This window comes from Procambarus clarkii, chromosome 41 (assembly GCF_040958095.1).
Source record: "Procambarus clarkii isolate CNS0578487 chromosome 41, FALCON_Pclarkii_2.0, whole genome shotgun sequence".
NCBI classification, from domain to species: domain Eukaryota; kingdom Metazoa; phylum Arthropoda; class Malacostraca; order Decapoda; family Cambaridae; genus Procambarus; species Procambarus clarkii.
In genome coordinates this window covers 11,446,034-11,467,925 of record NC_091190.1, presented here as the reverse complement: position 1 = coordinate 11,467,925, position 21,892 = coordinate 11,446,034, and the positions used below count along the sequence as shown (strand labels likewise).

The 21,892-nt window shown below is 42.6% G+C and overlaps 1 protein-coding gene across 2 annotated transcripts in view; it reads left to right on the top strand.

Moving 5' to 3' along the window:
- The first annotated feature begins 17,415 nt into the window (after positions 1–17,415).
- Positions 17,416–21,892, top strand: part of LOC123753078 (origin recognition complex subunit 3-like) — a 99,368-nt gene continuing 94,891 nt past the window's right edge. Inside the window, exon 1 of one of the 2 annotated variants that reach the window (XM_069339336.1) lies at positions 17,416–17,559. In XM_069339336.1, the coding sequence (XP_069195437.1) occupies positions 17,498–17,559 (62 nt within the window). In that variant the 5' untranslated portion in view covers positions 17,416–17,497. The remainder of the gene's footprint in view (positions 17,560–21,892) is intronic. The other variant, XM_069339337.1, reaches the window with a different exon arrangement.

Here is a 21,892-nt window from a genome sequence, read left to right as displayed (position 1 = left end):
CGGCCGGGGATGGTGGGGTCTGTCTCTCCGTCGGGCTCACAGCACGTTTCGGGAGTTTGTGGCTGTCTGGTTTGAGCTTTGGGAGTTCGTGGCTGTCTGGTTTGCGCTTCGGAGGGTTCGGGTCACTCGGTCCTCTACCATTCAGCTCCATTCAGACTGTTCTCTGACGGTTCTTTGCCGGAACCACAGGGTTTCTCTTAGGTGTTTGACCTTTGGGGTTGGTCCCTTTGAGTGGCTCGTTTGCTGTATTCTCGGGGTTTGGCTAACCGTGAGGTTCATGTCCGGGGTGTGTCCTACGTCCTAGCGGACAGCCTGTCTCGGTTCATTCCTCTGTTCGCAGATTGGCCAGTCGTCGCCGACTCGTTTCGTTGGCTCTGCTGGACGTATGGACTCCTGGCCATGGACGTCTTCGAGTCGGCGTCGTCTAGGCGTCGCCCATTCTATGTTGCGTCCTTACCCACCTGCGAGGCGTTTACGGTGTTTGCTTTCGGCAGGACTGGTCGAGGTGGGGGTACCTGTTCCTCTGCTCCCGGTCCAGCTGTTGCTTCGGGTTCTGGCTCGGTTGGAGCCCATTTCCAAGAGAGTAGTCCTCATGGTCCCTTGGTGGCCGGGCCAGCTTTATTTTCAGACGCTGCTTGATAGGTGTCTGAACCCGGGGCGTTTTCCCACGGCTCCGCCTCTTTCAGCAGGTCAGACCGGTTCTGTACGTGACTAGTTCGGCCTTCTCCTCGGCTCTTCGCGTCTGGTATTTTGACACGGGTATCAACATCTCTGTGGTGATCAGGTGGCTTTGTTGATGGTGTCCCTCCTGCGAGCTTCGTCTCGGCGACAGTATGATATTCCTGGTGTTTCTATGCACCTTTTTCTTGCTCTTCGTAGGTTGTCTTCTCTTTCGCATCGGGTTGTCTTGTCCTTTCTTGAGTTTTCAGGACTTCAGTTATTTGATGTTTTTTATTGTCGCCTCGTTTTGTGCGGCGCTGGCGGAGCCACTCCGGCTTGCGTTCGGGGTGGATGTCACATCTGCCCCGTTCTGTACGCTTTCTCGTGTTTTGTTTCACCTCCGGCCTGCTCATGTGTCGCCTGAGCTGTCCTGGTCCTTGATCAGGGACCGTGATCAGGCTCTTATCTTCTCCTCAATTTGTGGTAGCCCCTTCGGTTCAGGTTTCTGCTCTTTGGTACTGGTGGTAGGTTTGTACATTTGCAGCCTTTCTCTGTCCTTCTGGCGACGGTCGAGACGGTTGCTTTCCAGAGGGGTCCTTGGGTTATTGATGCTTGATTGGTTCGGCCGGGGGTACGTCCTGTGTTGTCCTGTTGCGCTTTTTTGCCGTTACCTGCGTACCGTGTCTGGGATGCGCTTTAGGTTGATCCAGTTCCCCTCGTTCCCTGTTTCATAGCTCGGGTCTTCCATGTCGTCCGCAGAGTTTTTAAGTCTTCCAGTCTGCGGTCTAGCCTTGCACCCGTGCTGTTCGGACGTTTGCAGCTTTCGCTACATTGTTGGTGACGTCTAGGGCTCATTTCGGGCGCAAGGATTTGAGGGTCACATCCCAGCAAACACAGAACGTTTGTGGACGTTTTTAAATGGTCCCACAAAGGTAATACTGTAACTTTTGACATAAATACGTATATCTGACGTTCTTAAAACCAAAGGTTATAACTAAAAACATATATTCGTGAGACACAATTTTTTAAGATTTATGTAAAAATTTAAAAATAATAGTAAATGCTATGGAATTATAATGTTTTCATACTTTATATTTAAGAATAAATAATTTTCAGTCAACATTTAGTTTTTTTTGTTTACTTTCTGTAAAGCTATCCAATTTACGTTCTTATAACATAAATATAACATTTATATGACGTCAGTATAACGTTATTTACACGACATCATTACGTTATTATGATGTTATATTAACGTATAATTCCTGTGTGAAAACCAGAATATATATTGAACTTTATGTTTTAAACCTTGTAAAGTTATCATAAAACTTGGAATAAGACGGTAAGCATGCTTTACTTATGAAAATATACAAACAAATCAACAAAAACATTTTAACATAAAAACATGAACAACATGAATAAAAACATGAATGAATTTGTAAAGAATTTTTTAATTTGAGTTAAACTAAATACAAACTTAATATATTTTTGCTAACGCAAAAATATATTCCCGAGGTATTGTAATTGCAAATAAATATTTAATACAATTATTTGTATCATTTTTTTATTTTAGATTTCCGTATTGCTTGATAATATATAATAGCGTTTAGATAATGCTAGCGCTGGACATTCTTTAGGCTCGTTGCATGTTGTGGTAGTCGCCGCCATTTTAAAACCGTGTCGAGAGGGACTGCTGCTGGCTTATCCACAAAATCCTGCTGCACCTTCAATAGTTAAGGTAACTGTTTTCTTTTATTTGCTCTTAGACATGTGTAGTATATATATAAGCTTGTGGTGGTAGGCTGGATGGTGTGTTGATGGCCCTGGCTGGAGGTGTGTTGATGGTGGTGTTGTGTTGATGGCCCTGGCTAGAGGTGTGTTGATGGTGGTGTTGAGTTGATGGCCCTGGAGGCGTGTTGGTGGCCCTGGAGGTGTGTTGATGGCCCTGGAGACGTGTTGGTGGCCCTGGAGGTGTGTTGGTGGCCCTGGAGGTGTGTTGGTGGCCCTGGAGGCGTGTTGGTGGCCCTGGAGGTGTGTTGATGGCCCTGGAGACGTGTTGGTGGCCCTGGAGGTGTGTTGGTGGCCCTGGAGGTGTGTTGGTGGCCCTGGAGGTGTGTTGGTGGCCCTGGAGGTGTGTTGATGGCCCTGGAGACGTGTTGGTGGCCCTGGAGGTGTGTTGGTGGCCCTGGAGGTGTGTTGGTGGCCCTGGAGGCGTGTTGGTGGCCCTGGAGGTGTGTTGATGGCCCTGGAGACGTGTTGGTGGCCCTGGAGGTGTGTTGGTGGCCCTGGAGGTGTGTTGGTGGCCCTGGAGGTGTGTTGGTGGCCCTGGCTGGAGGTGTGTTGATGGTGGTGTTGTGTTGATGGCCCTGGAGGCGTGTTGATGGCCCTGGAGGTGTGTTGGTGGCCCTGGAGGTGTGTTGGTGGCCCTGGAGGTGTGTTGATGGCCCTGGAGGTGTGTTGATGGCCCTGGAGGTGTGTTGGTGGCCCTGGAGGTGTGTTGATGGCCCTGGAGACGTGTTGGTGGCCCTGGAGGTGTGTTGGTGGCCCTGGCTGGAGGTGTGTTGATGGTGGTGTTGTGTTGATGGCCCTGGAGGTGTGTTGGTGGCCCTGGAGGTGTGTTGGTGGCCCTGGCTGGAGGTGTGTTGATGGTGGTGTTGTGTTGATGGCCCTGGAGGTGTGTTGGTGGCCCTGGAGGTGTGTTGGTGGCCCTGGAGGTGTGTTGGTGGCCCTGGAGGTGTGTTGGTGGCCCTGGAGGTGTGTTGGTGGCCCTGGCTGGAGGTGTGTTGATGGTGGTGTTGTGTTGATGGCCCTGGAGGCGTGTTGATGGCCCTGGAGGTGTGTTGGTGGCCCTGGAGGTGTGTTGGTGGCCCTGGAGGTGTGTTGGTGGCCCTGGCTGGAGGTGTGTTGATGGTGGTGTTGTGTTGATGGCCCTGGAGGCGTGTTGATGGCCCTGGAGGTGTGTTGATGGCCCTGGAGGTGGTGTGTTGGTGGCCCTGGAGGTGTGTTGGTGGCCCTGGAGGTGTGTTGATGGCCCTGGAGACGTGTTGGTGGCCCCGGAGGTGTGTTGGTGGCCCTGGAGGTGTGTTGGTGGCCCTGGAGGTGTGTTGGTGGCCCTGGAGGTGTGTTGGTGGCCCTGGCTGGAGGTGTGTTGATGGTGGTGTTGTGTTGATGGCCCTGGAGGCGTGTTGATGGCCCTGGAGGTGTGTTGGTGGCCCTGGAGGTGTGTTGGTGGCCCTGGAGGTGTGTTGGTGGCCCTGGAGGTGTGTTGGTGGCCCTGGCTGGAGGTGTGTTGGTGGCCCTGGCTGGAGGTGTGTTGATGGTGGTGTTGTGTTGATGGCCCTGGAGGCGTGTTGATGGCCCTGGAGGTGTGTTGGTGGCCCTGGAGGTGTGTTGGTGGCCCTGGAGGTGTGTTGGTGGCCCTGGAGGTGTGTTGGTGGCCCTGGCTGGAGGTGTGTTGATGGTGGTGTTGTGTTGATGGCCCTGGAGGCGTGTTGATGGCCCTGGAGGTGTGTTGGTGGCCCTGGAGGTGTGTTGGTGGCCCTGGAGGTGTGTTGATGGCCCTGGAGGTGTGTTGGTGGCCCTGGAGGTGTGTTGATGGCCCTGGAGGTGTGTTGGTGGCCCTGGAGGTGTGTTGATGGCCCTGGAGACGTGTTGGTGGCCCTGGCTGGAGGTGTGTTGATGGTGGTGTTGTGTTGATGGCCCTGGAGGCGTGTTGATGGCCCTGGAGGTGTGTTGGTGGCCCTGGAGGTGTGTTGGTGGCCCTGGAGGTGTGTTGGTGGCCCTGGCTGGAGGTGTGTTGATGGTGGTGTTGTGTTGATGGCCCTGGAGGCGTGTTGATGGCCCTGGAGGTGTGTTGGTGGCCCTGGAGGTGTGTTGGTGGCCCTGGAGGTGTGTTGGTGGCCCTGGCTGGAGGTGTGTTGATGGTGGTGTTGTGTTGATGGCCCTGGAGGCGTGTTGATGGCCCTGGAGGTGTGTTGGTGGCCCTAGCTGGAGGTGTGTTGATGGCCCTATATATATATATATATATATATATATATATATATATATATATATATATATATATATATATATATATATATATATAATATTCTTTGATCCCAATATTTGAGAAATTGTTCTCCAAGTTTGTTTAATGTTGCTCTTTATTTGAGTAAATTTATCTTCGTAGTATTTAGTTTTGGCTCGTCTAATTATCTTAGATAGCAATAATGAGTAATTCTTTGAGAGTTCTTTGGAGACATTTCCTAACCTATACTTCTTCTCAAGGTCGTGTTTTTTGTTAATGGATTTCAGTATTCCCTTTGTAAGCCAAGGATTGTTAAGCCTTTTGCTTGTGACTTGTTTTGTAAGCCTAGGACAGTGGGTGTTATAAAGGCTAAGAGTTGTTTGTAGAAAAGATTGCACTGCTAGGTTGATGTCCCCTATGTTACCTAACTCGGACTCCCAGTTGACATTATCAGCAGCAGTTATAAAATTGTTTATAGCAGTTTCATTGTGCAGCCTAAAGCTTAATTCCCTTGTTTCTAGAGGTGGTTTGCTAATGTTAGTTAAGAGAAATGTGGGGTAGTGGTCTGTAGTGCTATCGGTGATTATACCTGAAGTAAGCGGAGAGGTTATGTTGGTCCAGATGTGATCTAGAGTCGTGGCAGTGCTATCAGTGATTCTAGTAGGTCTAGTGATTAAGGGTATGAGGAAGCAGGAATTCATACAGTTGAGGAAGCTAACAGCAGTAGGGTGTTCTGGCTCGCAGAGGTCAATATTAAAGTCCCCTGCGATAATTAGGTGGTTTTTGTTCAGTCTGTTATCAAGTATTAGATTTCTAAGGTTTGAGTTGAATACAGACACATCAGTGTTGGGAATTCTATAGACTGCACCCACAGACAGGACAGACTCGGCACCCTTGACTCTGAAGCTGGCGAAGATATACTCCCCATAGCAGTCTCTAGTTCTAATTTCTTTTAAGCATGTTAGTTCTTGGTGGTAGTAAAGAGCAGTGCCACCACCTCTCTGAAGTTGACGACAGTTGTGAATTGCTGAGTAGTTAGGCATGTTAAAGAGTTGAGTAGTATCCTCTTTCAACCATGTTTCAGTAAGTATAATAAAAGAGAATTTGTTGCTAATAGTTTCAATCAAGGCACTAACATCATCGAAGTGTTTACCTAGGGATCTAACGTTCAAATTGATTACAGAGATATTGTGATTATGAGTTAATACATTGTTTACATCATGTGCTGAAAAATATCTGCAATTTAGATCATTAAAGTGATTATTGTCATAGATAGTGGATAAGAGGTTAAGTTCTGGGTCTATACTTGACTGCATAAAAAAAGCTGATTGTAGAATCAGAAATAAGTAGAAATGAGCTATAAAATAGGGAAAAATATATACACAATACTGTACAAAACAAACACAAAAGGGGCTTACAGGGGTACAATGGAGTAAGGGAGTATGGCTAGGCTAGGCAACCTAGGCAATTAATGAGATTAAAGAAAAAACATGTAAACATGGACTATACAAAACACAAGATATAGAAATACAAAACAAAAAATATAAGCAAGACTAAGCAATACAAAAAAAAACAAATTGAGCAAAAATGAAAAAAAATGAAAAAATGAGGTAGATTGCTTACGAGTACTCTCAGGTACACTGTAAGTAACAATTTGCAATTTGAGATGCAGGCAAAGCCAGGGGTACAATGGAGTAAGGGAGCATGGCGAGGCTAGGCAACCTAGGTAATAAATGAAATCAAAGAAAAGTTGAATAATAAACATAGGCAAATTTAAGCTAATGATTAATAACTATAGATAGTTCAGTAATGACTGTATAATTAAAAAGACCTGAAGAACTACTTAATAACTCAATTAAATAATTTCGGTAAATGACTAGGTAAGAGTAAGTTAAAAATTAAGTCAGAAAATGAACCAAGGAGACTTAGGATACCTAGCCCCACTAGTTGACAGGGGGTTAATTAAGTTAATTCATTGGGAGTGATAAGGTGAGACAAACCACATTGGGAGAGGAAAGTGTTGAGGTTTTCTTCTCTAGTAATAGTAAACATTTTGCCCTCTGCGGTTTTTCTCACCTTTATCAGACCATCTCTAACGAAGCACTGATGAATAGCATCTGGGTTTTGTTGACGGATTTGACGCAGGCGGTAGAGGATTTGCTGTCTGTTCCTAGTCAAGCACTCGTTGATGTATAATCCCTTTTTTTTTGTTCTGTCACCTCTTCTTATTCTGTGTGTATGTGTCTGTCTGTCTCTGTATGTCTCTCTATCTTTCTTTTCTTTCTTTTTCTTTATTTATTTCTTTCTTTTCTTTTTTCTTCTCTTCTCATGTTGGCCCTCCTCTCTCTCATGATAACCCCCCCCCCCTCTCTGATGTTGGCTCACCCTCTTTCTGATGTTGGGTAGTTTAAATGTGATGTAGACATATAGTATAACTTATAATATTAGTATGCAGTAGTAAAAGCTCATGAAATTTGTTGATTATACAGTACAGTAGTTAGATTTTAATAGCTAAATCTTGCAATCTTAAAGACAATGAGCTGGTCACGCCAAGTACTTCAGTCGTTAGGACTCCAAGGTCAAGGAATTTATTCGACCCAAAGTCACCAGACAAGAACGATGGGAGTTTGAAAGAAATGATGCAGAATATGAGTAAGTTTTGAAAGTTTAATTAATTTATTATGTAGCCTATAACCTATATGTACCCTATGGGTGATAGGCATAAGTTTCATGTTCAAGTAGACTGCAAACTGAGCAGGTTAGATTGCTGAATTTGCTTCCAATTATATAAGCAGTTTCATAATTACTAAGAAATTATCCCATTATCTATCACATCAGTCATAGCCTACTTTTTGGGTGCTTTCTCAGTGTCAGTTATTTTAAAATATACTTTATAATGCTTTTATTTTAAATGTACATTCAAGATATGTAATATAATAGCATGTACACTTTCTATATACTGTATAAATTTCCAGGTAACATGTTGCAGGCCATATACACTGAAGTGAATGAACTGAAAAGTGATGTGAATGAACTGAAAAGTGATGTGAAGATATTGAAAGCAACTTTGACTACAAAAGAAACAGACAAGATCATAGAAGATCTAATACCAAATCCTATTGCTGCAGAAGGTGATCTTAATGTTCTCAATAGGAAGTTAGCGGAATCGAGTTTCAGAACAAAATTTGTAAGTGGTATTTTAACAGTAATGTTTCCTTTAATTTTTCATCTTAAATATTACAGATATTTGCTAATTTTCTAATTAAAATTTTTTGATAGTTCATGCAGAAAAGATAAAATTGCTAAATAATAAGAATAATGATATAATCTTGTTTATATAGGATAGGATAAAATATAACACTTATGTATTTGTAAATTATGTAATATTAACACAGAGTCTTTCACACTCTCCTGAGTGCTTTCTCAAGGTCTTGAGTGTATGGTTAGGATGAGGCTTACATTTCAACGACTATATTTCTCTTGCTAATTTTGTTAGTCGTTGAGATGTATCTCTTCATAACACACACACTTATCTGCTTGATGGGGGTCTGGGAGTTCTTCTACTCCCCAAGCCCGGCCCGAGGCTAGGCTTGACTTGAGAACTTTGGTCTAGTGCTTGGTGATTGTGGGGATTATCATAGAGGATTACATGCTGTTATGGAAATAGTCAACTAGAGGGTTATTTTGTAGACCCAGGTCAATATTGAAATCACCTCCTAGAATGATGTGATTTTTGTTGAGATGTTATTTATGATAAGATGCCTTATCATAAGTTATGATATATATATATATATATATATATATATATATATATATATATATATATATATATATATATATATATATATATATATATATATAATATATATATATATATATATATATATATATATATATATATATATATATATATATATATATATATATATTGTTTCATTGAATATGACCGCATATTCTGTATTTATTATTTTCTGGTTTAGGGCTTCTATCCCTCTAACTATTTTCTTAGCATCAGGGCTTAATTGAAATAGGAGTTCTCCAAAACTCATTTTCGTACTTTTAAGGTGAAGAAAAGAAGTGATTTACTATAGTATTACACTTATTTATATAATTTGCACGACGTTTCGAACCTCCATGGTTCATTCTCAAGTGAACAGATCTTACAATACTAGTTGATTTTATACCCGCACTGGGTCAGGTGATAATACAATGAAGGTGAAAACATGGGGGGATACATAAGGGATAAATGTGAGGTGAAACATAGAGGCTGCAGAAGGCTTATTGGCCCATACGAGGCATCTCCTATCTAAACAAAGATTAATCCAGTGTAATTGGCATGTTATGTTGGACATTGTCTTCTGTGTTGGCATCGATATGTTCTTGTCTTGTCCTTACTCTCATGGTAGGTAGAGTAAATAGTTCCGTGATTTGGGTGTTTATGGTAGGTCGCTCTATTCTTATGTGAATTGCCTCAAGAATTTGTAATCTTCTTGCATCTTGGGTTTTGTCTATTATGCAAGTATTCTTGTTCAACATTTCTCTTGTTAGAAACATTTCTCTTGTTTTCTCTTGTTGTTCTCTCTAAGAGAACTAACTCTAAGAGAACTCTCTAAGAGTATTGTAAGATCTGTTCACTTGAGAATGAACCATGGAGGTTCGAAACGTCATGCAAATTATATAAATAAGTGTAATACACTCTATAGTAAATCACTTCTTTTCTTCACCTTAAAAGTACGAAAATGAGTTTTGGAGAACTCCTATTTCAATTAAGCCCTGATGCTAAGAAAATAGTTAGAGGGATAGAAGCCCTAACCCAGAAAATAATAAATACAGAATATGCGGTCATATTCAATGAAACATGTTTGAAAGAAAACCTGCTGCCAGTATACACCAATATATATATATATATATATATATATATATATATATATATATATATATATATATATATATATATATATATATATATATATATTAGTATATTTTGGTAGCAGTCTTTCCTGTAGACATATATTATTAAATATGACCGAAAAAACCTCTGAAGAGACAACTAACACAACACCTATACCCCCTATTAGACTATTTTACAGGAACTTCTTTTCCACAGCTCATAAAACGGAGGAAAGGGTCCTGAAAGATATTGTTAATAGAAACGTTATCCCTACAGACAAAAATCAGAGGATACAACTGACGATTTACTATAAAACCAGAAAAACGGCCAGCCTACTCATGAGAAACTCTCCAGACACAAAACAGAACGCTTTAAAAGAGACTAATGTCGTCTATGCCTTCAAATGCCCACTTGGGGACTGTAAGCTCCAAAAAACCCAGTATATAGGCAAGACAACAACATCTCTTTCTAGGCGTTTAACGATGCATAAGCAACAGGGCTCCATTAAGGAACATATAATCTCTTCCCATAACCAAACCATCGCCAGAGAAATCCTAGTAAACAACACAGAAATCATCGATAGATACAGCGATAGCAGGCGGCTTGACGTTTGCGAGGCACTACACATCAAGAAGTCAACACCAGCAATCAACAGCCAATTATTGCACAACTATATTCTACCCACCTCAAGACTCCGCTCCAATATAGAAGCATCAAGAAATATGGACCAATAGGCTTTCTACAAACACTTCTATTCAATACCCATTGTTTCTGTTCTGTCTTGTGTTGATACTTTTAATACCCTATTAATATCCCCTCCTGTTCTGTCTTGTGTTAATGCCACATCACCCTTCCCACCTCACTCAAATGTAGATATAAAATCAGAGATACGTTCTAATCAGTTGTGTATTTGTGAAGTCTTTGAAAATGTAATAAGTTTTACGAAACGCGCCCGTGTCGCGTCAGACTAGAAATAAAAATGAATTTTGGAGAAGTGATTTTTGATTTACCTCCAACAGTGAAGCGTAATGTACGAAAGATTGAGAAAATTCGTGTTAGAATTATTAATCTTACTTTTTCGGTCATATTTAATAATATATATACATATACATATATATATATATATATATATATATATATATATATATATATATATATATATATATATATATATATATATATATGTATATGTATACATACACATACATACACATACATACATACATACACACATACATACATACATACATACATATATCAAAATTACTAGTGTACTACATTTTTGTTGTTGCTTTTAGGTGTTGCTTTTAACCAGTGTACGTGGGTCTGATTGTGCAACTACGGTTCGAAGAATGATGAAGAAGATAGGAACAAACGGCCTTTGGTCATTATACAGCCTAAAAGGACAAAAGAAGAAATTAGCATTTCTAGAAAAACAAGAACTATATAATGTTATTTTAAGTAAGTAACAAAAAAATTAAATAATTTTTTTTTATTTAAAATTCACTAAAAAATTAAAATTTTAAGTTCAAATTAAGTGTACATTAAGTATAAATGATTATATTTCTATCACTTGCTCTTAAGATTGTTTCATTTAATAGAGGTTGGTCATAATTGTTCTCTGCTGCTAGTACTGTAGAACTGACTGACTTAGCTATGGGAAAATGTAAACTTAATTGGTTTATCCTTTACAGTATTTTGCAGTTTATTTCATGATCCTGTGGTTAATACTTGCATAAATAGTAGATTACAAAATGCATTTTTATATCATTAGTATTAAATAATAATAATAATGTAAATAATTGACTTTTAAACAACGTACAATTCATTGGTCGGTGAGATTATATTAGTAATATTTTTTCATTCTTGCAAAGCCTCAATAAAGCCGTTAACATGTTAATATAAACTTGATCACCTTCCACTTTTTTTCTCATGTGCTACCTACATGTACGAAACCTTATTCCTAAATGCATATCTTGTTCTGAAACTTGTCTTTTATATGTTGTGTATCACCATCTCTGGAGAGTTTTATCTGATGTGTAAATTACTTTTAATTTTACAGAATATTATTGTTATACAGAATTTTACTTGTTTTAGTTTTAAGTAACAATAACTGCTTGTAACGTCAGGCTGATCTCACTCAGCATGACATGAATCACAGGCTGCTTGATCACGAAATCTATTGTGTTCACATATTGCTTATATAGATTTTTACTTTTATATTCTATTATAGATATGGTCTATATATTTCGAGCTATTACATATATTTTGTTGTATTACTCAATCTTAAATAAATATAATATTTTAATTCTCTTTTTGTACCCTATTTATTTGTAATTTACACGTACATATATAGGATGTCCATTTCTTTCTCAGATATGTCTTCTTTCTTTCTCTCCCTTTCTATTTCAGATATAATTTAAAAAATTATTATACCCTGATTTACCCTAAATGTTTTAATGTAGGTAATTAAAAGATTATAAAAAGGTTTTTTTAAATGTTATTTATTTACGTTCTAAGGTCGTATAAAAAAATTCTCAAAAAACATTTTTAAAACGTAATTATAAACGTGCTGAAAACAATGAAATGTCGTTTTTAGAACGTTTTAAAAACGTGAAAATGTTTGCTGGGATAGGTTCTTGGCCGCTCGTTCTGTATGCGCGTGTCTACTCCTGTTCGTTCTTGTTGCCTTGGGTTGCAGGTTGCAGCCTGTTGTCTCGGCTTCGCGTTGCGGAGTTTGTGGCGGCCGCCTCCTGGGTCAGCCCTTTCTTTTCCTTCTCTTTGGGTATGAAGCTCCAGGGAGCCGTAGGGGCTCCCCACAGAAAACCAGCGTTGAATGTAATGAAACGCCATTTTCTGGGTAAGCCCCGGAGGTTCCCTGGCAACCCTCCCTCCCACTGGTTGGCATTTTTTTCGAGTTGGTTGAAGCTTAGCTTCCGAACTGATGCTAGGCAATGGCGCGGTGAGGTCCGGGGCTCCCCCCTCCCCCTCTGGGGACGGAGAGGGTTGTGCGGACGATCGGCGCGGCAGTAAAGTGTGATGTTTGCTTGTTTCCTTGGGATTGTAGGGAGTTTCTACCTCTCTGTTCGGTTTTTTGTTTTAGTTTTTCACCATGTGGGGTTTGTTTTGTTATGCCTACCTTTCTGGGTGCCTAACCCCGGTCGATGGCAGTTAAGGAAAACCCCAACCACAAAGGGGTTTTCCAGGGCCATTGTTCCCTGAAACCTCTCTGAAGGGGCCAGGTTCTGGCGCTGGTCCCTGGTAGGTCTGAACTCCTTAGCTAATGTCCCGATCTAATATAACATACATTAGCCCGATTAGCTCCAGGGAGCCTCCGGGGCTCACCCAGAAAATGGTGTTTCATTACATTCAACACTGGTTTTATTCCTTTTATATTCCCTGCAGCTACACAAATAACTGTCATCAGGGTATATTTAAACAGTTTTCTCTTTTTTTTGCTTTTTCATTGATTTAATAACATAATGAATCTTTTACCACTAATTTCAGGATTTACAAAGCAGTATTCATGCCAAAGTATTTGAAGACTTGGTGAAATTTGTTAGAAATTCTGGCGAGGAGAGTTGCACCATAAATGCTTCAACTAGAGGTGGTAAATCAGTGGAAGGCCAGAGAGATATACCTACAGCATGCTTAGTAACGGGTGTAAACATGCCAGACCACGATGCAGTGTTTAGCAGTTTAGTTGGCCTTCTGGTTGAAGGGGTTACACCACACATTGCACAGCTTCGAAGTAGAGAATGCACCACTCTTAGGTGAGGATGGTCCATTTCTGTTCGTGTAGGTCTTTCAGTTTGTGAGACACTAAAAGAGTAATTAAGTTATGAGTTGTTATAAATCGCTATCGCTTAAGCTTAATTTATTTTACTCTGGAAAGTGAAGACATGTTTTGGCTATTACAGAGGTGCCATTCATAAGATGATCACACAGCTGATGGGTCAGAATGACTTGGTAGATCTTGATTTTGAAGATGAAATGATGAAAGTACCATCCATTAAGAGGACTCAGGTTAATATGGCTGTATTAACTTCATGGTATCAGGTAAGATAATAGTTATTACTACTCATCTTGTTAAGTAATTTTCTTTTTGTACAATTCCCAATATTCGTATATACTGTATTGGGCATCTTCGTAGTTTTTTTTAGAATAAAATGTATATTATTTCTTTGAGAGCGCCTTTGTGGCTCTCTAATGCTATAGTCACTGAGATAGCGAACGTCCCCTACACAGTTACTTCAGTCTTAGGAGTTCTGTTGGCCTACCAGGAACCCAGAGCCCGAACCTATCGGGCTCCGCCCCATGGGTATTATGGTTGGTTCCCAGGGTTGGAGGGAGCCTGAGGAGGGGCCATGGGTACCCTTCTACCCTTCCATTATAACATCAAGCAGTGATGACTTCTCTGGGGAACACTCTCTGGCACGTTTTTTCTGCATACCACTAGGACCTGCTTGTGGCTCACTGCTTGTTTTTCTCACTAAAAACCTGTCTAGTGACACTTGTTTTTCCCTACTTTGTAACACTTGTCTGAAGTGAGACATCACATTGTCATTAAAAAGGTTAACACAACGGCCTACTACAGCTTGCTCTGGGTGAATTAATAACTTTTCAACATTCTCAAGTGTTTGTGCTCTTTGTTTCATGATTGTTGATATGCCTTTTGCCACTTTAGCATTCATAATGTCCTTTTTCTTAGCAATTACAGTGCATATCGTTGACATAGATTTATTGTACTTCCTAGCTAGTTCAACAACCCATGTACCATTTAAGGGTTTACGAATGGTCTCTCTTGTTTTTCCTCTATGGTCATTCGCACATGTGTTTTCTTGGCTTGAACCTTACCACAGGCTTTCTTGGGACCCATGGCAAGATATATAATAATAACTTTTATGTTTAAATACCCCAAAATCCGAAAAGCTTTGAAATTCTTTTTGAATAATTCAGGCGCAATTGTCACTAGGCGGGAGGCACTGGTAAACTGAGGTGCGGTCACCATGCCACCACGCGGTGGCACGGTGTGGTGCGCGATTGGTTAAGGTGGGGCTTTCTATACTTCTTTCTCCCGGTCCAGCTCTTGCTCCGAGTCCTGGCAAAATTGGAATCTAACAGGGGAATGGATTTCTGGCTTCTTGGTGACCAGCTCAGCCTTGTTTTCAGGCACTGCTTGTTCGGTGTCCAAACCCGGCTGTTTACCTGAGGCTCTGCCTTTTTTAGAGGGCTCCTGTGGAGTACCTTGTTGATTCTGCCTTCTCCAGTCTTCATGTTTGGAGTGTGTGATACATGTTTATCGCCATTTTTATGGTTACCTTACCTTGAGGTGCTTCTGGGGCTTAGCGTCCCCGCGGCCTGGTCGTCGACCAGGCCTCCTGGTTGCTGGACTGATCAACCAGGCTGTTGGACGCGGCTGATCGCAGCCTGATGTATGAGTCACAGCCTGGTTGATCAGGTATCTTTTGGAGGTGCTTATCCAGTTCTCTCTTGAACACTGTGAGGGGTTTGCCAGTTATGCCCCTTATGTGTAGCGGAAGTGTGTTTAACAGTCTCGGGCCTCTGATGTTGATAAAGTTCTCTCTCAGAGTACCTGTTGCACCTCTTTTTTTCAACGGGGATATCCTGCACATCCTGCCACGTCTTCTGGTCTCATGTGATGTTATTTCTGTGTGCAGGTTTGGGACCAGCCCCTCTAATATTTTCCACGTGTAAATTATTATGTATCTCTCCCGCCTGCGCTCAAGGGAGTACAGATTTAGGCTCTTTAGTCGGTCCCAATAGTTTAGATGTTTTACTGAGTGGATTCTAGCAGTAAAGGATCTCTGCACGCTCTCCAGGTCAGCAATTTCTCCAGCTTTGAAAGGGGCTGGAGAAATAGTACTCCACTCTATATACTGTGCAGCAGTACTCCACTCTAGAGAGCACAAGCATTTTGAAAAGTATCATCATCAGTATAGCATCTCTAGTGTGAAAAGTTCTTGTTATCCAACATGGTGTGGTGGATAGTGGTGATCAGGTGGCTGGTTTGTTGGTGCCCACCTTCGGTCTTCCTCTTGGCGACAGTATGAAGTCTCCTTGTGTTCTTTTCTCCATTTCCTCTCCCTTTGTCGTTCCTCTTCAATGTTTGTTTCAGTTGTTCTGTTTTCCTTTCTTGTTTTTTCTTGATTGGCATCTTACGTTGAATATTCTCGCCTCGTATCGTGCACTGGTGGCAGAGCCGCTTCAGCTTGCGGGATTGAGACTTCATTACTTTCAACGCTGTGTTTTGGTCATCAAAATGCTAAAGTGTTTAAGTACACTTAAATGATCACCATCAAGTCAGCTGAGTGGTGATTGATATTGTAAAATGTATAAGAGAAAAATAAAGCAATATTTTAGGTTGAAAACTGTTACACAGATGGAATGGGTAAGGTTGTTCATAGTGAACTTGTAGCAGAGTGGATAGTGTGTAATTGAGATGTGTTAGATCATCAGACTTTGACATTTCCCAAAATTATGGATTCAGTTTTGAGAACACATCATGGAAAATATGAGGAAGAGGTTCAGAATTCACTGGGGAAAGCATCTGTGGAAGCAGGGATAGCTCGTAATAGTCAGTTTGCTTTATTTTCTTTTTAAGAAAGTATCAGACAGCTAGTCTTCTGTTACCCCCAATCCCCTCTCCCAGCCCCTTTTTATTTATTGTTGATATTAGGGGCCAGAAATATAGCTTTGTGTCGAGTCAAATGGATAGTAACTAACCTTACACTCTTTTGTCTATTACATCTTCTGCTCCCAAATTTGCTTATGTTTATTGAACTTGTCTGTTGCTTCGATATTGTTTTTTCAGAAGCCAATAATTATTGTCAGGTAGGTCTATGTAAAACAGTCAGACTTCTTTTTTATTATATTAGTTGTAGTCTACATATATTTTATTTTACTTTTATTTATTTGATTTACTGTACTGTGTTTATTGGAGTGCATTCTTTCCATCAATATAATCTTCCAGTCATACAAGGGGTGGGGGGAGGGGTTGTGTTCCAAGAACCACAGAAATATCCGCAGACAACCCGTTCTCGCAAATTCGTAAAGTCAATATTGACTTATTAACTACGTGCATAGGTGATATACTAAACATAATACTAAACATAACCTATACCTATTATAGGTTAGGTAATAATTGTAATTACGAAGCAATAAGATGCTTATCTTAAGATACTAACAAGGTTAGGTAAGGTCGGTGTTTTCTATGAATCTTTTTAAGGGTATCTATTATGTTAAGTATGTCACCTATGCACATATTTAATAAGTCAATATTGACTTATTAAATTTGCGAGAACGGGTTGCCGCAGAAGAGGGCTGTTGGTCCCAAGCATTTTAGATAAAAGTGATGCCACTGTTTAACAATAGAACCATAGTATTTGAAGAGCAATTAGATTAATATGCATTTCGGTACACTTAAAAATTAGGACACTTATTTAATAGCTTCTTACTTTACAACAATTTCCAGGAGCTTACAAGTACAGCATTGCAAGATGATCTTCCTTCTAAGTTAAGAGGATCCCCACAAAAAGTAGCAGGATATACTTGCAAGGATGTAACGTCATGCAAAGCTATGGAATCCCCACGCAAGTCTATGGCATCGCCACGCAAGTCTATGGCATCGCCACGCAAGACTATGGCATCGCCATGCAAGTCTATGGCATCGCCACGCAAGACTATGGCATCGCCACACAAGGCTATGGCATCCCCACGCAAGATAATGGTATCCCCAAACAAGGCTATCGCATCGCCTCGCAAGACCGTGGCAGTTCCATGCAAAATTATGGAATCTACTTGCAGAACTATGGAATCTCCGTCTAAACCTAAGAAATCTCCTGCAAAGAAGATGAAATTAAGCAATGAACCGCCTCCGCCAAAGAGAGGCCTTCGTCCACCTCTTGTAGTTATTTTAGAGGATGTGGAAAGTTTTCCTGCAAATATTCTTCCTGCAAATAGATGACCTCATCCTTATCTGTAGGTATGTATACTGTATGTCAGTAAGTATTGACTGCATGAGAGACCTTTCCTGAGCTTTCAGATTTGTAACCCTCCCTAAAGTAAGGTCCTGTGTCCTTTAACAGGAGTCTGCTACAGTCAGGCAGGATAAGATATTGACACTGATGCCACAGGAAAGTTTATAAATGGTCTCATCAAGGTTATTATAGCTTGTAGGGAGTTATGGGATAATACTCATTCCAGTCCAGAATGACTGACAGAGGTCACTTCATAAAAAACTTGAGGCCCTTGGGAACTTTAACTTAGTATTATTGGTGCTCTTGCTGGTTACCAGCTGGTCAGCCTGGCACCATACCCTGAGCACCATGAGGCCCCACCACCATAATCACCTTTGGCTGCCCTGATGTAAGTCATCTCACTCACTTTCTAACTGTTGTCCCTTTTGCAGTTGGCAGGCCAGGACTGGGTTTTCAGTCAAGTTTCACATTTTTTCGGATGTCAGGGGACACCGCACCCGAGTGCCGGGGGGAAACTGCACCCGAGTGTCGGGGGGAAACCACACCCGAGTGTTGGGGAAACTGCACCCGAGTGTTGGGGAAACCACACCCGAGTGTCGGGAAAACCCGCACCCAAGTGTCAGAGGAAACAGCACCCGAGGGCTGGGAAAAAACCGTGCCCTAGTGTCGGGAAAACTGTACCAGAGTATCAGGAATTTTAGTGCGCACCAAACACTGCAATTTTGTAGTCAAGATGTCCATGGTATTGTATGTATAGTGCCCATTCTGCTGTTATTTTATAGAACAGTGTTTCCTCTTCTGATATCAACCTATTTAGTGCTTCAGGTCTGTGCCACAACCCCAGACCTTCCTCTATTTTGATAGTGGGGGTGGGGGCCGGTCTTGATCCTGGTTGGGTATTTTATTGCAGTGTCTTGAGGGTGTGTTCTAGGTTCTGGAGTGAGTATTATGTTTTCCACAGTTAGATACCCCGGATGTCCATGTGAGGTTCCCAGTTCCTCTTCATGATGCATTTCTGGCCTCCTGTTGGGGATTCCTCCAGATGTTTTTACCTTGATTCCCTAGCTGGGTACTCCAGTTGAGTCCTCCCGGAGGTCTTTCTAGGCTACTCAGGTGTGTTTCCTGTTTTTTCAGGTTTCTAGTCTGGACCTCTGGGGGATGGGTGCCTGGTTGTCGGGTGTACCCTTGGTGCCTATTTGAATTTAACATTTTCCCTTGTGTGTGTTTCTTGACTTTACCCATGGGTAATACTTTACTTTGGCTTTTCTAATGAGTGCTATGTCCTGCAGCAGTTCTCTGATTATCTTGAGCAAGAATTTTGTCATTATCAGGAGGGAAATTTTCCATTCTGAGTGGCTCCTTGATTACTTCCATTCCCACCCTGTTGGTCTCGGATTTCCAAAGCATTCTTCGGTGTCTCGAGATTTATGTGAAGACGCACTGGCTCTCAAACCTAGTAGTGGTGACTTTACTGCCAGCAGGTGGCAGTCGGGTAACAGCTACTTTTCTCATTAGTTAGCAGATCTATAAATGGTATTCTTATGTATCCAGTTATTATTGGGTGATGACTGTTTGGAGGTGCCATTAAGCTATTGAAGCTTAATGGCAACATCAGTATTCAAACAGACACAAAATGCAAATTATCATGATGATAACATCAGTTCTGTAGACAATTTTCATGTGATGAGCGTATTACCTTATTAGACCGCGCAATACATACATATATGATTTGACAAAAAATAATTTAACATAAGTTTTTAAAACTTGCACAAACACTTTCCAATTTTTTTTGCATAATCAAATAGGCAAATGTTCCAACTTTGTCTAAATGATCACAGCATAACTTGAAAAACAAGAGAATCAAAATTAATTTTAAAATTGAATATTGGAAACTTCAGATTTTCAATTCAGAATAAAAAATATGAACTATCACCAATTGTTCATTTAATGTTATTATTATCTCAAAATAGCATATGATCTTCATTTTCATCAAATTAGAATATAGTTTTTCAGTATACAGTAGTTTACTGTAAAAAAAATCGTCAATAGGGCATTTGAAATATGCGGCACATTTTGACCAAAAAACCAGCGTGAATGCAATGAAACGTCATTTTCTGGCCGAGTCCCGGAGGCTCCCCGAAGCTTACTAGGCTGATTTGCTAATGTCAGACTTTGGCATAAGTCATGTGTATGGAGTTCTTATGGGCCTACCGAGGACCACGAGCCAGAACCTGGCCCCCTCTAGAGAGACAATGGGAGCAATGGCCTATAGAAACCCCCCGTGTAATTGGAAGCATTCTATGTCTGCCATCGACCGGGTTAGGCACCCAGAAAGGTAGGTGTCCCAAAACAAACTCCTATTCTGGTGAAAATTGCAACCAAAAGCCGAATGTGTGGATAGAACTCCCCAAACAAAAACGAGCAAACTAGTACGACGTCATTCGTCATCGCGTAGCTGTCTGCGCAGCCCCCCTCCCCGAGAGGGGGAAGGGGGAGCCCCAGACCTACCGCGCCGGCGATCCACACCCCAGGTCTGAGGCTGGATGTCAAAAACAAGCGAGAAACCGCCGACCGGAGGGAGGGAGGGATGCCGGGGAGCCTCTGGGACTCGGCCAGAAAATGCCGTTTCATTACATTCAACGCTGGTTTTCTGGGGGGAGTCCCTACGGCTCCCCAGAGCTAACTACCCACAGAGGAAAGAATAGGGACTTACCCGGGAGGCGGTTGCTGCTCACTCCTCAACCCGAAGTCGAGACAACTGGCTGCATCCGCCGACCCAAAGCGACACAGGCCCGACCAGGCCCAGGAACGTTTACAAGGTAACGAGCAGCCAGGACCCTGTTCGACCGCCAAAATCCCTGTGCCCAAATGTCAGCCCAGGACATATTGCCAAAGGCGGTGGCAAGAGCCGCAAACTTGCGGACATCATGGGCACAGGGATAGACCGCAGACTGGCTAGCCTTAATAACCCTGCAGACGACCTGGGAGACCTGCACCCTCGAACAGGGAAGAAGGGAAACTGGATCAACCCAAAGCGCATCCACGGACACAGAAGCTGTGGCGCGCAAATAACGGTGGAGAGCCGCAACCGGACACAGAACATGATGCACCTGCGGCCGTACCAACCAAGCATCCACAACCCAAGGGCCCCTCCTGAACGCAGCAGTCTCATTCTTCACCAGAAAAGAAGGAGAAGGCTGCAGACTTACAAAACGATCACCCCGACCGAAGGAGCAGAAACCTCTGTGCCGGAGGAGAGCATGAAGCTCACCCACCCAACCCCCAGAGGCCAATGCCAATAGGAAAAGAGCCTTCGAAAAACAATCCGGAACTGAGGGGGCCACAACAAAACGAGAAGAAGAAAGAAAAGAGAGCATCCTGTCCAAAGACCAGGACGGCTCAGGCGGCGCATGAGCAGGCCAGAGGTGAATCAACGCCCGAGACAGCTTGCGAAATGGCACAGATGTGACATCAATACCGAAAGCAAGCTGAAGCGGCTCCGCCAGCGGCGCCCGATATGTGGCGACAGCGTTATGCATAAAAAGACGGTCCTGGAACAACCAAGAGAGAAAGGACAACACCACCTAACAGAAAGGGAAGTACAACATCGAAGACGTAAGAAGAACCGGAAGGACCGCCAGGTAACTTCATACTGCCGCCGAGACAAAGCCCGCAGGTGGGACACTAATAAGGAAGCCACCTGATCACCATAGAGATGATGATAAACTTGAGTAAAAAATACCATAAGTGAAGACTCGAGGAGAAGATCGAACCAGCCACATGAAGTATCGGGCCAATCTGTTGGAAGAGGCGGAGCCGTAGAAAAACCTCCGGATCTGGACACCGAGCAAGCAGCGCCTGAAACCACGGCTGGGCCGGCCACCAAGGGGCCAAGAGGACAACTCTCCCCTGGTAAGTCTCTGAGAGTCAGGACCTGGAGCAACAGCTGAACCGGGAGAAAGAGGTACAGGAACCCCCACCTCGACCAGTCCTGCTGAAAGGCGTCGACCCCGACGGCCTCGAAGTCGGGAAAGGGCGCCACATACAGGGGAAGGCACCGCGACCACGCCGACGCGAAGAGGTCCACCTCGGGGCGGCCGAACGTCTGGCAAAGCCAACGGAAAGAGTCGGCATCGACCATCCATTCCGTGGAGAGGGGAACGAAACGAGACAGGCCGTCGGCCAAGACGTTGGACACATCCCGCAAGTGAATTGCCAGGAGAGCCAAACCCCGAGAACTCAGCAGACGAGTCACCCGAAGCGACCACCTCCAAAGAGCCAAGGACCACATCGAAACCCCCCCCTCCCGGTTCAGACAATGAACCACCGGGAAGCAGT